The sequence below is a fragment of the Zootermopsis nevadensis genome, unplaced genomic scaffold (assembly GCF_977971745.1).
Source record: "Zootermopsis nevadensis isolate Lab colony 2312 unplaced genomic scaffold, Znev_1.0 Znev_ptg000009l, whole genome shotgun sequence".
NCBI classification, from domain to species: Eukaryota; Metazoa; Arthropoda; class Insecta; order Blattodea; family Termopsidae; genus Zootermopsis; species Zootermopsis nevadensis.
In genome coordinates this window covers 1,844,505-1,860,177 of record NW_028259141.1, presented here as the reverse complement: position 1 = coordinate 1,860,177, position 15,673 = coordinate 1,844,505, and the positions used below count along the sequence as shown (strand labels likewise).

General features: G+C 37.6%; 2 protein-coding genes across 3 annotated transcripts; one reads left to right on the top strand and one right to left on the bottom strand.

Moving 5' to 3' along the window:
* Positions 1-937: 937 nt before the first annotated feature.
* LOC110834190 (retinol dehydrogenase 12-like) lies at positions 938-8,657 on the top strand. The gene is made up of 6 exons (XM_022073087.2): positions 938-1,110; positions 3,294-3,497; positions 3,625-3,783; positions 4,754-4,873; positions 6,161-6,368; positions 7,044-8,657. Exons 1-6 carry the CDS (start codon positions 996-998, stop codon positions 7,180-7,182), a joined length of 945 nt encoding a protein of 314 aa, XP_021928779.1. The 5' UTR covers positions 938-995; the 3' UTR covers positions 7,183-8,657.
* A 1,349-nt stretch (positions 8,658-10,006) lies between these two features.
* On the bottom strand, positions 10,007-15,233 carry LOC110834189 (uncharacterized). Of its 2 annotated transcripts, none has more exons than XM_022073086.2 (4): positions 14,760-15,233; positions 13,414-13,682; positions 12,305-12,894; positions 10,007-10,565 (listed from the first exon to the last, which is right to left on the bottom strand). In XM_022073086.2, exons 2-4 carry the CDS (start codon positions 13,651-13,653, stop codon positions 10,166-10,168), a joined length of 1,230 nt encoding a protein of 409 aa, XP_021928778.1. In that variant the 5' UTR covers positions 13,654-13,682; positions 14,760-15,233; the 3' UTR covers positions 10,007-10,165. The 2 variants fall into 2 exon arrangements, with proteins under 2 accessions (XP_021928778.1, XP_021928775.1); XM_022073083.2 differs by lacking the exon at positions 14,760-15,233 and adding an exon at positions 14,582-14,720.
* Positions 15,234-15,673: the final 440 nt, after the last annotated feature.

Sequence of the window (15,673 nt, the reverse complement as noted above, 5' to 3'; positions counted from 1 at the left end):
TTATGTAACGTAACTTACTGACGTCAGATTTTAATAAAAAAATTGAATTTTTAACAGATGTGTGCAAAACCTTTGAATCCGATGCTCGTCTAGATAATACCTAAGATTTGAGTCGTATTACTTATTTAGTGTTCTGTCTGACGACAGGTCCATATGAACAGGATCCTTCCATCCTTTTCTCGGACTGGGACCTGTTCATATACGTTCTTGGCAGATGATCCAGAAGTGGCTTGCCATTGCCTTCTTCTGTGTGTGAATGGAGTAATTGTTGGGATACCACGGAGGAAAACTCCGTGTTGCCTAGACCACGGCCTTGCCCAACACAAGTTATAAATTCGGGCACCGCCGGGAATCGAACCCGAGACCCCAGGATTACAAGGCCAGCGTTCTAACCGCTAGACCACCTCATCTTATTATTATTTAGTGTTCTGTCTGACGACAGGTCCATATGAACAGGATCCTTCCATCCTTTTCTCGGACTGGGACCTGTTCATATACGTTCTTGGCAGATGATCCAGAAGTGGTTTGCCATTGCCTTCTTCTGTGTGTGAATGGAGTAATTGTTGGGATGCCACGGAGGAAAACTCCGTGTTGCCTAGACCACGGCCTTGCCCAACACAAGTTATAAATTCGTACCGCAAAGAAAACACTTAATCATTACAAATATCAACTGATTAATGCTGTTCACAGTGAGAAACCCATTAATTGTCTATGTGGATGGGACACTAGGCTTTGAAGGGTTCATTTGAGTCTTCCCCTGACGTGGCATTCATCAGGACACAAGTGGTTCTTTGGAAATAATGAATAAAACAAAAGAAATTTATAGTAACTAAATAATGGATCAATAGTGTACTCGAACCAATGATAATGCTCTATAACGGGCCTGCTTCAATTATTTATGGTTCAATAAGACTTCGTTCACGTGACCCCCGCAAACCTGTTCGATTATTTGGAAGCTACGTTGTTAATCTCGAGGCATTTCTACAAGCCTCACGATGGTTTGCTGTTCAAAGTACGATGGAAAAACACGATTGGATGGAAAGACAGCTATTGTCACCGGTTCAAATACGGGTATTGGCAAATACACTGTTTTGGATTTCGTAAAGAGAGGTGAGTTCGTATATAAATATCCTTTCTGTTCAAATATCTGTAACTTTATGAAATATACGTAAGCGAATTAGTAAATGTTCCTATGAAGATGTCAAGTTTCGTATCGTTGATGCTAACATAATCGTGGATTACAAAGTGACAATCGTCTTCACCGAGTTAGTACTCGAGAAAAATGCAAAAATAAAAAGAATGTGTCGAAATCTTGACCAAAAATACTGGAAAGGTTTAATACATCAGCGACAGGGAATCTCTGAGGTTATAAAAAATAAATTTAAAGTACCTCCCCCCCCAAAAAAAAGTTTAATAAAATAAAAATAATCTGTAACATATTTATAGGTTTAACTAATAAAGTATTCTGATTCTATCGTATGGTAAAACAGTGCTGTGTGTCCATTCCATGATTGTGGTATTAAATACGGATTTGTAAATTTGAATTAAAAGTCATTTATTTAGGTAAAAATGCAAAATATTGGCTTTACAAATAATTTTAACGTGTTGTGAGGAAATCTAATCTAATATCCTGGAATCCTACTACGTGAACTGAATATTTTATAATACACAGATATGAAATACAGGCCTCTTATTTGAACGTGTGTTAGTCAATAATCAGTTTATGATAAACAAATTAATCGGTAGAACCTGAAAGATTAAAATTACTTTGTTAAAGTATAGCCAAATCCAACGTTCGACTTTTCTTATAAGTTATAACACGAAATATGACTACATGAATTAAACTGTTTGATTTTGAATGCCTGTATTTTAGAGAAATATTCTACTGAATATACGTAAAATATATAAATGGTTAAGCATAATCGTTTCAGGATATATACCCTGTTTACCAAGCATTCAGTAGCCGGGGCCAAACTAAGTGTTTCGCTTACGTCACTAACTTGGTGGCACCAGAAAGACACAGATCCTGCCAAACTGCGAACAGGACACATTTATTTTTATTCTTGTATTAAAATGATTTGATTTATCATCTCGTTCAGATTGTTCCCCTCCTACAAAGAAAACTTGATGTATTTTTTCTTTAAAACATGTGATCAAAATCTTTATCAGAATACTAAACTTCATATCCTAATATTACAAATTACCATTCGATATATTACGACACCACCGAGATGTTCTAGTATCGACCACTTACTATCGATTACAACAACGTACCGTCACATCGACTGCACTCATTGCAACGCATCGTTCAAACAACGATCAAAATCGAAGCCATTAAAATACTCGCGACAGAATAACAAATTCCATGGCATCGTGGCTGATGCTTGAAAGCGGACAAAACGATTTTTAAATGTGAAAATACCGCTTGTAGAAACAAGAGACGTCTTCACATTTTTATTTTTTTATTTGTAGTGTTCTGTCTGACGACAGGTCCATATGAACAGGATCCTTCCATCCTTTTCTCTTCTCGGACTGGGACCTGTTCATATACGTTCTTGGCAGATGATCCAGAAGTGGTTTGCCATTGCCTTCTTCTGTGTGTGAATGGAGTAATTGTTAGGATGCCACGGAGGAAAACTCCGTGTTGCCTAGACCACGGCCTTGCCCAACACAAGTTATAAATTCGAACCCGAGACCCCAGGATTACATATCGACATAAAAATACCACACATTAAAATAATTATCAGTTAATTATCTGGATTTAAACATAGAATATTTATGGTACTACTTATAAATCAATTTAAATTCGCTGAAATTTTCTCTGAAAGTGCTTTATTTAAAATGAATGTTTTTTTTCTGTTATTAAATTTATCGCGATTTGATTTAAATGCATGCTGAAGCACATAATTTTAATATGATCTCTTGTTATCATCATCATCTTACAGGTGTCTATCCGTGAGACAGGTTAAAACGTATCCCTGAGTCTCATTCACAAGTACATTTAAAATTAACTTAACGTTTCTTTATACCGCCCTCAAGATGTGTGCTGTACCCAAAATGGCCGTGTTTTGTAGAAGCACGAGTCTGTCTTTACCAGAGATATGATCTGAACTCTTTCTTCCAGTTCCACCAGTAATTTGGTAACATTTTTACACATTACGTAAGCTCTAAATTCCAATCTTCGTCTTTTAATATCTATCTATTTATTATTTTAATTGTTAATGTTGCTGATGTTGTAATCAACAACTCGCATGATCGCCATACGGTACTGTCACAAGAGATGTTTTTTGCAGGAGCGCGGGTTATCATAGCCTGCAGAGACACCACGAAGGGCGAGGAAGCAGCCAAGGATATTCGTAAACTGACGGAGAACGTGGAGGGGGCAGGTACAGTGGATGTCGTGTGCCTGAACCTGGGATCCCTCGCCTCCGTGCGGAAGTGTGCACAGGACCTCCTTAGGACAGAGGACAAGATCCATCTTCTAGTCAACAACGCAGGTACCGCGCTCCGTCTGACCTTGAAAGGGCCACAACGAGTTTATAACAATTTTATTGTCTGATTCATGAGCTACTGATAACCGAGAACTTGGAATGATATTTTTAGATAAGTTTTGTTGTTTTTCAGGGGTCATGGCGTGTCCCCAAGGCAAGACAGAAGACGGGTTCGAGACCCAGTTTGGGGTCAACCACTTGGGTCATTTTCTGTTCACTTGTTTGCTTCTGAATCGTATTATCCGGTCAGCCCCCGCTAGGATCGTCAATGTATCGTCTAGTGCGCATGACTGTGAGTCCATCAGAAGCTTCTTTGTACTGAGCGCTGAGATTAATTTGTGCTCGTTGATCAGTTTATGTTTAAAGAAAAATACTGCTAGAAATTTCAGTGAATACATATAATTTATTTTGTTGAAAGAAGTCAAGTTTATTTCCAGTCACTGAAGACAAATGACAAATATTACGATACACAGAATTGTATGATTCGAGGATGGCTGTCTTCTGGTTTGACGTTTATCGACGTTTCAGAGGTCGTTGCTGCCTGTGTCTCAGGGCGGAGTTTGGTTTAATAATTATTACAAGCGACGTGGTAGAAATGTCGTTATATAATTCTTCAAAACCTGTAAGCATAGTCGTTTCATTTATATTTTAATTAAAGAGTGTTTCTAAAGTACACTACAAAAATTGAGAGGGAATTTTATATGCATAAATGAACTAAAATTTCCCATTTAAGTGTATATCCTTGGATGTTTCGTCTCGGAGTTGCTCTACCTTATTTAGGAAGGAAAAATAAATAGAATCTATAAGTCCATCAACAATAATATGTTTGTTTACAAATCGCCGATTCAACGTTACAGATTTTTTTTGTAGGATTTGAGGTTTCCCTACCAGAATACGCGAGGTTGCTGGCCGTAGGTATAGACCGAAACGTCCAAGGTTCCATGAATATACAGCCAGAATATGTGGGTGCAGTGTTTTTCAGAAATTATTCATATCCTTAGTATACTTAATGGACCAAAATATAATATTAAAATAAATCTTAAAGGAACAGGATGTTAAGATTTGAAATTAATTTGACTAATGACATCCTAGTGGCGAAATTTTGTGATGCGTGTGATAAATATCCAGTCTCGAAAATCAAGAAACGTCTTGACCATAAGGGCTCAAGGAGAAACAATTTCAGAAATATAATTTGTGACAAATTTCATACGATGTGTTAAATGTTTGTAAATGTATTCAACAATTAATACTTTATTTTATAGGGGGAACAATGAATTTTGAGGATATAAACTTGGAGCAGTCTTACACCCCCATCAAGGCGTACTGTCAGAGCAAATTGGCTAATGTGTTGTTCAGCAAGGAGCTGGCAAAAAGACTTCAAGGTATGTGTCTTGTTATATTGTCAATGTCGAGTTTCTCCAGATTAAATAACGCATTAAACTTCTCAAAACACGTTTCTAGAAAAGTATGAGTGCTTTTATGCGTTATCAACTCGAATTATATAAAAAAATAATTAATTACGTAGAAATTATATTTGTTCATCGCATGATTAACAGATTTCAAATTAATTTTCCTGAAGTTTAGAGTAAAATTTGTTCCGGTTAATTACAATATTTGTGTAATATGTAACTTATATTTTTAAAGGAGCTCAGATCAAACTTTAACACATGTCTGAAAAGGTTACACTGGTAATAAATTTATATTTGAAAATATTTACGTTTATAGGCCAACAGTAAATTTGTATGGACTTCCGCATTGCAGAAGGCCAGGGCGTACTCATCGAAGATCGAAATTCGTGCGTAGAAAATTTCAAATCAGAAATTACACGGCTATTCACATTGATGTAAGGTCAAATTCTGACGAAATTAGACGTCATTTTCCTAATTTACGACCCATCACTGGGTCACGACAAAACCCTGGGGCTCCCTTCATACCCTCGGTCTAGGGTCTGTGGGGAATCCCCCACCCGCGAAATCCCGGCCCCGTGACAAAGCCTAATTTTGGTTAAAACGCCCAAAAGAATGTCACGCTGTACGCAGGCCAACATTTTAAAAATTATTTGGTCTAATTTTACACTATTTTACGTTGTTGTTAGCTGAAATGCATTGGTATTATGTAACTTTGTACAAACTGTATAAAAAATTATATAGTTATTGAATTTGTAGTTTAGATGCGTCATGTTTGTGTTGAAATTCAGTATATATTATTTATTATTTCAGTCTATACACAAACTTAATTTTAATTTTAAATGCATCAATAAATGGTTGCATTAATAAATATATATTAGTTTTAAAGATGAAAATAACAATAAAAAACCTGAGGATGATGCAATAGCATCGAAACATGTCGTAAAATAATAAGCGCTGAAATGTAACATGGAAATAACGATGAAAAGCGCTAAATTTTAAATTTTAATTTTAATTTTAATTTTAACAACAACATTTAAAATTAAAATTAAGTTTGTGTATAGACTGAAATAATAAATAATATATACTGTATATAGTTATTCTGTAGATTTCTTATTTCATTTAATTATATGCAGGAAAATTAAAATTAAATAAGCTTTTTTTTTAGGAAATGCAGTAGTTTTCTGAAGGTTTCTGTGTTACAGTTAATAATTACTAGATTTTTAGATTTCGTACATCATGTATGATCCTGTGTTACTTTAGGTACGGGGGTGACCACGTATTCTGTGCACCCTGGGGTAGTCATCACGGACCTTCAGCGTCATATGGACGACACCTTCTTCAAAGGAGCACAGTCTTTATTCCATGGAATTGGGTCCTTCTTCTTGAAGAAACCTGAGGAGGGAGCTCAAACTACGATCTACTGCTCAGTGGACGAGAAGTTGGCCGATAAAACAGGGCTCTACTACAGGTCAGATACCTAATCGAATTGTATGATGATTGGACATTTTTTCCACATTATTTATTTATTATTATTTAGTGTTCTGTCTGACGACAGGTCCATATGAACAGGATCCTTCCATCCTTTTCTCTTCTCGGACTGGGACCTGTTCATATACGTTCTTGGCAGATGATCCAGAAGTGGTTTGCCATTGCCTTCTTCTGTGTGTGAATGGAGTAATTGTTGGGATGCCACGGAGGAAAACTCCGTGATGCCTAGACCACGGCCTTGCCCAACACAAGTTATAAATTCGGGCACCGAACCCGAGACCCCAGGATTACAAGGCCAGCGTTCTAACCGCTAGACCACCTCATCTTATTATTATTTAGTGTTCTGTCTGACGACAGGTCCATATGAACAGCATCCTTCCATCCTTTTCTCGGACTGGGACCTGTTCATATACGTTCTTGGCAGATGATCCAGAAGTGGTTTGCCATTGCCTTCTTCTGTGTGTGAATGGAGTAATTGTTGGGATGCCACGGAGGAAAACTCCGTGTTGCCTAGACCACGGCCTTGCCCAACACAAGTTATAAATTCGGGCACATACGTTATTATAAATCGTATTCAACGTTAGATAAACTCAATAGTTGATATTCTGTAGCGATGTGATTGACCATTTGTGATAGAGCATTGATATATGTGCAGTAATTGCAAAGAGAAGTCGTCATCAACCCAATCCTGCGACCCTGAGGCGGCCAGGAAGCTTTGGGAACTGAGTATGAAGTTGGTGGGCCTGGGTAATTGGAACGCCATCACAGCGGGCGACGTTGCATCACGGAACTAACCTGCAAGGCACTGCGCATGTCTGACGGAGCTAATGTATCAGCACAAGGCGAGAACGTCACATGATAGTAACAACCACACCTTTACTTAAGGTTTTTAGTGTATAGTGACTTAGCATTAATTAATCACGTAACTCGCCAAAACAATATTTAATAACTTATTCTGTAACGCAAAGAGAACACAACACACACCATTACAAAGATTAATGTACCCACTAGTCTTTATAAGGTAAATTCTGTTTTAACATATGACGATCTGAATCAGGCTGCCACGTTTAGGTGAAAATAATGAAAAAAATAAGCAGGAGTAATGTTTTTTGGAAGCTTGATGAAGGCTGAGAAATTATGGTATGACAAGTTGCTTACACTGAACGAAGTTCAAACGAAGGGTTAAGGGACCACAGACGTCTTCAGAGGGTGGAGGGATGAACTTTTAAATCTGTCATTTTAACGTTTTGAAGACTGGATAGGCTAATTAATGACTGATGTCAGAGATGTTATTGATGATGGGTGTTTCTGATGATGTTGGTTATGACGAATTACAAAGGAGATATTTTTTTTTCAAGTTTCTCTTGATAGAAATTTTTCTTGAAAAGACGTGTCGGGCTTTATGGAAAATATATGATGGAATCTATGGGTTTCTGTGAAGGTTGTGTTCTGGTAGAAGTTTATCGCTTAACAATTTCTACGATCACATGGCGTACCATTCCAGAAGACAAGCATTTCATTGTAACGTGGACATTGTATTTCTGAATTTCAAATTTAAAGTTATTTTCTGTAAATTTATTCCTACTTTATGCTGGTCTCTGTTAATTAAGAGAAATGAACAGATTATGTTCCTTACACCGGAAAATAAAATAACGATTCTACGGCTAATGTAATTCCTCAGTGCTGACAATCTGCTAGTACAAAATTCTTTCTTAAATTACTTTCACATTCAGCAGCAAATATAAGATCTATTAAAACTATAGGATTTTTTTTAAACATAACAGCGTGGAATTTTACTCCAAATATTTTACACCAGAGTGCACACCCAGGCCTTGAGTTTGTCAAATGCTTTTCAGCCGAAAATGTATAAATTTGCATTGATTTCCTATCGTGAATAAACTGAACCTCTTCTTGAAAGGTATCTTCATTTTAACAAGACATCGCGTACTATTGGGACGAAAGTTCTCTAATAGATACGTCTCCTGAGAACAATTTATACTTTACAGACAACCTTAAAATATTCAGATGATTGTCTTCTTAGTAATAGAGTCGTAAAGTCTCGTAGAAGTTTACTGACGTTTTAAAAGGTCCTCATCGCCCTGATGATGGAGGCAGTATAACCTCTGAAACGTCTGCAAACTTCTACCAGACTACACAGCGCAAGAACCCAGAAGACAGAAATCTTCATAATCATCGCCGTGAAAACCTCAAATCCTAACTTAAATTGTGATTTTAAAATGTGGAATAAATTGCTATGTTGTAGAATCATCTTTCTTTATAAAATTATTTTATATCTTCTGTTATAAGAGTGTTTGGAAAGGTTCCGTCTCTTAAAATATATCGACTTCCCTAATTACATAACCTATACGTAATGTATACTGTTTCATGAACATTGGAATCATCACGTGACCGAGTAATGGCGAAACAATTCTATAAGTGCTGATAAGTAAATCACTTAATCATGATTAACTAACATAACAGTTATCACGTGTTCTCTCTACGAAGTTCATTAAATAAACGCATGTCTGTCTACCAGCATAATTCAATTCGAGAATCACTAGACGGACTTGGATGAATTTTAATGAGGAGGTTGTGCCAGTGGGGACTAACCTAATCTAAAATAATACTTTTCAATTCCACAGTCTCTAATAAAAAATTTGCGAATGAAAAAAATTTGTGGGATCGACACTAGCGCGGCTTGCTACAGGTTCATACATTGGTACTTTAGCTTGGTTAGCTTAGCTAACATCGGTAGCATTTGTCATGGTTAGGTTAGGTTCCGTCTTTACCTTCGTTACCGCAGTTACGATGTTTACATTGGCGGAAATGATGCAGCTCCCCGGTTGGGGGGAAACCCAACCTTAGGTTACTTAGTGTGTATAGGTTGGGATAGTTTAGGATAGGTTAGATTAGGTTAGGGCTAGGTTAGGTTAGGGTTAGGTTAGGTTGAGTTACTGTTAGGTTAGGTTAGGTTAGGTTAGGGCTAGGTTAGGTTAGGTTAGGGTTAGGTTGGGTTAGGGTTAGGTTGGGTTAGGGTTAGGGTTAGGTTAGGGTTAGGTTAGGTTAGGTTGAGTTACTGTTAGGTTAGGTTAGGTTAGGGCTAGGTTAGGTTAGGTTAGGTTAGGTTGAGTTACTGTTAGGTTAGGTTAGGGTTAGGTTGAGTTACTGTTAGGTTAGGGCTAGGTTAGGTTAGGTTAGGTTAGGGTCAGGTTGTGTTAGGTTAGGTTATTAGATTGAAATGGGTTGAGATGAATCTTATATCTATGCATGTGGATACATGTGTTTAAATAACAGCGATAAAATTAGTGTGGAGACTTTCACCGCGCTTCGTAATAATTACATTCAACCTCAATATCAATAATAACAATTTTGAAGTATCGGGGGGGGGGTACGGATACATCTTGGAATGGTACAAGCTCCCTTTGACTAAGGCGGGTCTACAGTGCTGACCGTTCCGCTTAAATTTGTTAGAATTATTTTATGTGTATGTATAGTGTATCGTTAACGACATATACGACAAATGTACAACACTAAAACAAGTTTTAGTGACAGTTTAATGTTTTTAGAACAGGTAGTCGACCACAGGAGGAAAGGTGAAGATATTGTTTACATGGCCTCTAAATCTTCGAGGAATTAAGTGCCTCTGAATTTATTTCTACCAACACATGACAATTATTTTTATTACGTAACTGTATAACCACCATCTTGCCTGATTTAAATACAGTAACATTACGATAGTGTAAAATCAGTTGTGTTACGATATGATGGAAGGATCCGTCATGACAGACTGGGGTCCAACCAGCCCTTTCTTTCAAAGATAGGCAAAAGTTTCCTGATTGTTTCTTTGTATTCTTCACTGAAATGAGTCGAAGCCTCGTCCTTCAGGACCTTCTCGATATCTGGAATGCTATTTGGATCTGCAAGAATAATGGGCAATATCGAACAAGCCGTGATGACGGCAAAGCATCCTTTCCTGTCTAACTGCTTGTGTAGTTGATTCAGCGATGGACACAGGTGGCCGTGTCCGAGCAGAGTTAAAGTATCTTCCAGCGTCTTGTGATACTCTTCGACGAGGAAGCTGTGTTTGTCTAGCAGGTTCGTGGAGGGACTCGTGAACAAGAAATATTGCAGGTCTTGAGCGGGATCAGTAAATTGGCACACCTGATAATCAACGAACCTGAAACAAGACATCGAAAAAACATCTAGGGATATTTTACTTCAATACAAAACATTCCATCGGGATTAAATCTTATACGAAGTTTTATTTTACATACAATCTGTTCAAATATTAAGATGAATCTTATAAAACGTGGTATGAAGACGTTGACTGAAAGAAGGAAGTGATTTTTGATAAAAATCTCTCAGTAACGATCTCAAAATGACGGAAAATATCTGTGTCCTGTTTATTAATTCCTTTCGTAAGTTTGTTAATGACATTTCTCCAATCTGCTTAATTTTATTAAACAAATTATTTAGAGATTTCAGAAATAATAAATACACAACGCAATTAGAAGACAATGCCTGGCTTTACTCTGCAATCAGCGAAATGTACAGTCAGAGACGAGGTCCCTAACCTAGAACCGAGGACATGAACTCGATATTCATCCCACGATGATGAATCGAAGATTGGCTGGGAAAACCAGGATTGAAACCTGCTTTCTATAGCGTTAAATCATCTATGACGAATCTAAAACCCAGTTTGAAGTCCACAATTCAAGAACACATTCTTAACCACAACAACCACTTAGTAGTTTATTTATTTAGCACGTAATGAATCGTAACAAATGAAGAACAGACCGCAACCAATTCGAACCCCAGTGCCTCCAGCTCTCAGCCTAGTCACAGACAGTTATGTAATCTCGGCTAGGATGCACTTACTATCCACGGAATAATAAATATTTATGATGGAATCAGTTATTAATATTTTAATATTATCGTAGTTGCAATCTAGTTTTTTCTAGGCTTTAAGTTTGGCAGCATTGATTTTTTTTTTACGTCATCGAAATTTACCTAATTACTGACTGTATGCAATAGAGCCAACCTTAAATAATCTTATAGCCGCCTCTTACTGAATAAAAAATCACATTATCTTATCCACAACTACCACCATCTTGAAACCTATACAATGAAATCACTCTATGCCCTGTTAATCTAATTCTTAAGATACATTTTAATATTATCCTCGCATGAAACTATAAGAGTCATTTTCCTCAGGGTACGTCCACTAATTTTGTTTGTATTTCTGATACCCACGTTTCCTTGCGTCTCATCGTGACTTGAGAAATCTTAACAATATTTGGTAAATATTTTTTTTTTTTACTATAAAAATTTCTGATTCCCCGTTGTCGTCAACCAATTTTTAGCCAAACAATTACGTCATCAAACAATGTTACGTTATATTTGTTTACTCGGCATTGTTGTACCAACACAACAATGACGAGTAAACAAATGACTTGAGTAAGACACTAAACTAATTATTATTTATTTATTTAGTGTTCTGTCTGAGGACAGGTCCATATGAACAGGATCCTTCCATCCTTTCCTCGGACTGGGACCTGTTCATATACGTTCTTGGCAGATGATCCAGAAGTGGTTTGCCATTGCCTTCTTCTGTGTGTCAATGGAGTAATTGTTGGGATGCCACGGAGGAAAACTCCGTGTTGCCTAGACCACGGCCTTGCCCAACACAAGTTATAAATTCGGGCACCGCCGGGAATCGAACCCGAGACCCCAGGATTACAAGGCCAGCGTTCTAACTGCTAGACCACCGTGGCTTACTAAACTAATTATTAATTATTAATTTAGTACCTTACTCAAGATTTTAAAACGCAACCAACCCTCCCGGGGGGGTTGGTTGCGTTTTAAGAACTTGGCTCCGAAAAGAGCGCTCTGCTCTAGTTAATTAAAATTAGTCACCTTATGTCTTCAACTTCGCCCGTAATATCAGAATACCGGAACATGATGTTGTTCAGCCAGAGATCGCCGTGGATAAAGACATTGAAATCGCCATCTTTCCTTGCTGAATCTTTAATCAAGCAGTCAACAGCTTTATCAGCTAGTTTGTAAAGCTTACTGGCGAAATGGCTGTAACTGTCTTGCCACTTCTCAACTTGTTTCGCCACATTCCGAATGCTACCGCAAAATAGAGGTTCCAGTTCTTTGCGACAGCTCTCAACGTACCAGCCGTTAACAAAAGGCTTCATCATTTCTGGATCTTCACGATTCAGAACCGCGGAGGCCGCGTGGCACCGAGCTATGGCCCTCACCACAAGCAGGCAATGGTCTAAATCCAGTCCGACTCTTCTCTGTGCCATCCTGAATCCCTGTTCCTTCAGATCTTCGAGTACAATGACAGTCGATGGGGGCCCAATGTGATAATACAAACACTTGGCTGTGTAGGGCTGGAATGTTCCGGGCGACGCGTCGTCTAAGATACGATGGACGGCTGGCATAACCGATACAAAAGCATTGATTTCTCTTTCAAATATATTTGCCGTGGACAACATCTGTAAAGAGGATTAATTAAAATAAACTTATTCCCCAGAATTAACATTATTATACAGAATTTCCCCCTCAAAAAAAGTGTATAAACACGTTCGATGAATGAAATAAATACATTTTAGTAAACTAAACAGTCAAATACGTCAGTATTGGCACTTGGCGAATTAGCGAATCTATTGTAGAAGTTCAAAATGGCCGCCAAAAACAAAAGACTGACAAGCTGCCATTGCTGCTCGGACCACTGCGCATGCGCGTTCAGTTTCTTGCCAGAGCTCTCGAGGTGTTGCTGGCTTCTCGCTGTACACAACACATTCTCTGCTGGGCCGGGACAGGAGTTGTCAAGACAGGTGCTGACATCTGGATAGTACTGTTTTGCTGACGTCACCAAACAACTGACGAACGGCGAGAGTAATGGATTCATGAATGTTTTTACGTAATGTTTGAGACATTTTATGTATTAGGGCATTTGACTTCAATATTTATTGAATAACTAGGATGTGTTATGAAAATGATGACGTGTTTACCTTAGATAATTCTTCTTTCGTAGGCTCTGACTTGACGATTAACGATATGGTATCTGCCTGTCCATCCCGAGTGAAGCGAACAGTGACTCTGTATATGTCACTGGCGTAGTTGTCTCCTGCTACGGTTGCGCGTATCACGTCACTAGAGGTCACTGTCATACTTGAACCGTTTGCCCCTGACCTCAAAGCTATCTCAAGGAAGGAATCGTCCAGCCACTTCGGCTTAATAATGTCGGTCATTCTGATAACGATTTGCACTGATGCTGTTCCTGGTACGTAAATAGAAATGCAGAGGACAGTAATTCCTAACGAGCAGCAAAATTTAGTTTAGGCTTCCCAAACACTACTGAATGTAAAATAATGGATTTGTAACACAACAGCTTGGACAGGAAACACGCATGAAGTTTATAACAGCCATTTTATCGACACGTGAACAGTTGCGTTCCTAGTGGCCATCTTCATAGTTACAGCCTTTCTCCGCGAGAAACAAAACACTTTCGTAGTTTTGTCAATGGCGATCTGATTAGTTTCTGCACGTTGTTTGCTTTTCGTCAACTCCTCTTAGGTTAGGTTAGGTTCACTCCGAATGTTACGTATTCTCTTTTTATTGAATATTATTTGTGTTTAGGCAACGTAATAATCTCTGGTAAGTATTATCAGTGACTGCTGTTCTCCTAACCTCTATTTCCCAAAGGCTGCCATGTTGTAAGAAATTACTGAGTTTGATAGATGAAATGAATTATTTTAGAAGCAAGTTGTCACTCATCTGGTCACGAAATTAAGATTCATAAGAAACCATTTCCTGATTCAGTTTAATTAAAATATCCTCATGCCAAATGTCATTTCTAAATCTATTTAAAAATTATCATTTTAGATTCGAATATTCAACTCGACACTTTATTTTCGAATATATTAAATCTATTTTGTTTTCTTTGGGTAAGCGTTGAACAAACATGATCGATTATTAAGAATTATGTAGACGTCCTAATGGTCGATGTGTTTTCTACGAGATAAAGAATTATGAATAAGCAACATCACCAAATAATTTTATATTCGATTATAAAATTCAAGTGCCCTGTCCATATTATAAATTCGAATACAAGAAAGACTTATTTTTTAAAAAAAAATACAGACGATCTGTAGCGAATCAAAATGACAGAAAACTCACCCAGCGATGTGAAGTCCCATACAAACACTGAGCTGATATAATCACTACACACAGCAGAATATTCTGCTCGCATTATCTCCTTGGGTTAACGCGTCATTTACAGTTATCTTTAAGGTCTTTATCATTTTAGAACATAACACCACATTTATAATACACAGACGAAACAATTAATACTCACTTTGTTATTAGGGCGATTTCCTGTTAATTTATGTTCCTTGTACATTTCGTAATCAGACGAGACAGACTCCTTTTATAGAAGATTTTGATTTTTAAAATTAATATAATTTTATCACTGTAGGTCTCTGACATTTTTATCAAACTCTGGCTGTTAAAATCTCTCCCTGAACAAGTGGCTATTACACTTATTAATCTAAATTATCAATTATGGTTTATATCTTATGTCAATTTGAGGGGAAATTTTAAAGTAGAATTATAATCAAAAGGTTTCATATGTGAAATAAGCTCGTAATATCGATATATCGATATATCGAAGAAAAATGTTGGTAACACTGTAACCGTTCTGCTCCGTCCTTGCTGAACGTAGCCTCCACTACGATGTGCTCAGCTCAGCTAGTCGGGTATGCATCGACCAACTCTCATTCGATGTCACGGCAAGTTCGTAACAGCCCGATTTAACACTCGGATTTATTTCGGATGGAACACGCTATTTATTCACGATCGTTGATCAACATAACCTGATCCCACTTCACGCAGTCCAATCCTTGATATTTCACACTTACGGTTGGACAATCAAAATTACCCACTTTTCCCAAAAGGAAATGTAACATCAACTCCTATTGGTGCGGGTTTAGGTTTGGTTCGAAGGACCTCCCCTTTCCCACCGATCCTCTCACACTCTTATTCTAAAGTCCATCGCTAACGCCTGGCAAAACCCACTTAGGCTAAAAACAGTTCATTTATGCACACAAAAGAATTCCAAGGCTGGTAAATTCCTAAAACCTCTGCGTCCCCACGAACCTCAGGTCCCGCTATAACACTTAGAATCGGCTCGCAATTTCCGATCCACAATATAAATGAAACACAAAGGAATCATAGACTAACAAAAAAAAAATCATCACAATAAATTGCCAA

Coding starts and splice junctions, on each gene's coding strand:
- LOC110834190 (XM_022073087.2), top strand. CDS start 996: ATGGTTTGCTGTTCAAAGTACGATGGAAAAACACGATTGGATGGAAAG. Junction 1,111..3,293: donor TTTGGATTTCGTAAAGAGAG/GTGAGTTCGTAT, acceptor TGTTTTTTGCAG/GAGCGCGGGTTATCATAGCC. Junction 4,874..6,160: donor GCTGGCAAAAAGACTTCAAG/GTATGTGTCTTG, acceptor GTGTTACTTTAG/GTACGGGGGTGACCACGTAT.
- LOC110834189 (XM_022073083.2), bottom strand. CDS start 14,654: ATGCGAGCAGAATATTCTGCTGTGTGTAGTGATTATATCAGCTCAGTG. Junction 13,683..14,581: donor ATGGGACTTCACATCGCTGG/GTGAGTTTTCTG, acceptor TTTACGTACCAG/GAACAGCATCAGTGCAAATC. Junction 10,566..12,304: donor GGCGAAGTTGAAGACATAAG/GTGACTAATTTT, acceptor GTCTTGTTTCAG/GTTCGTTGATTATCAGGTGT.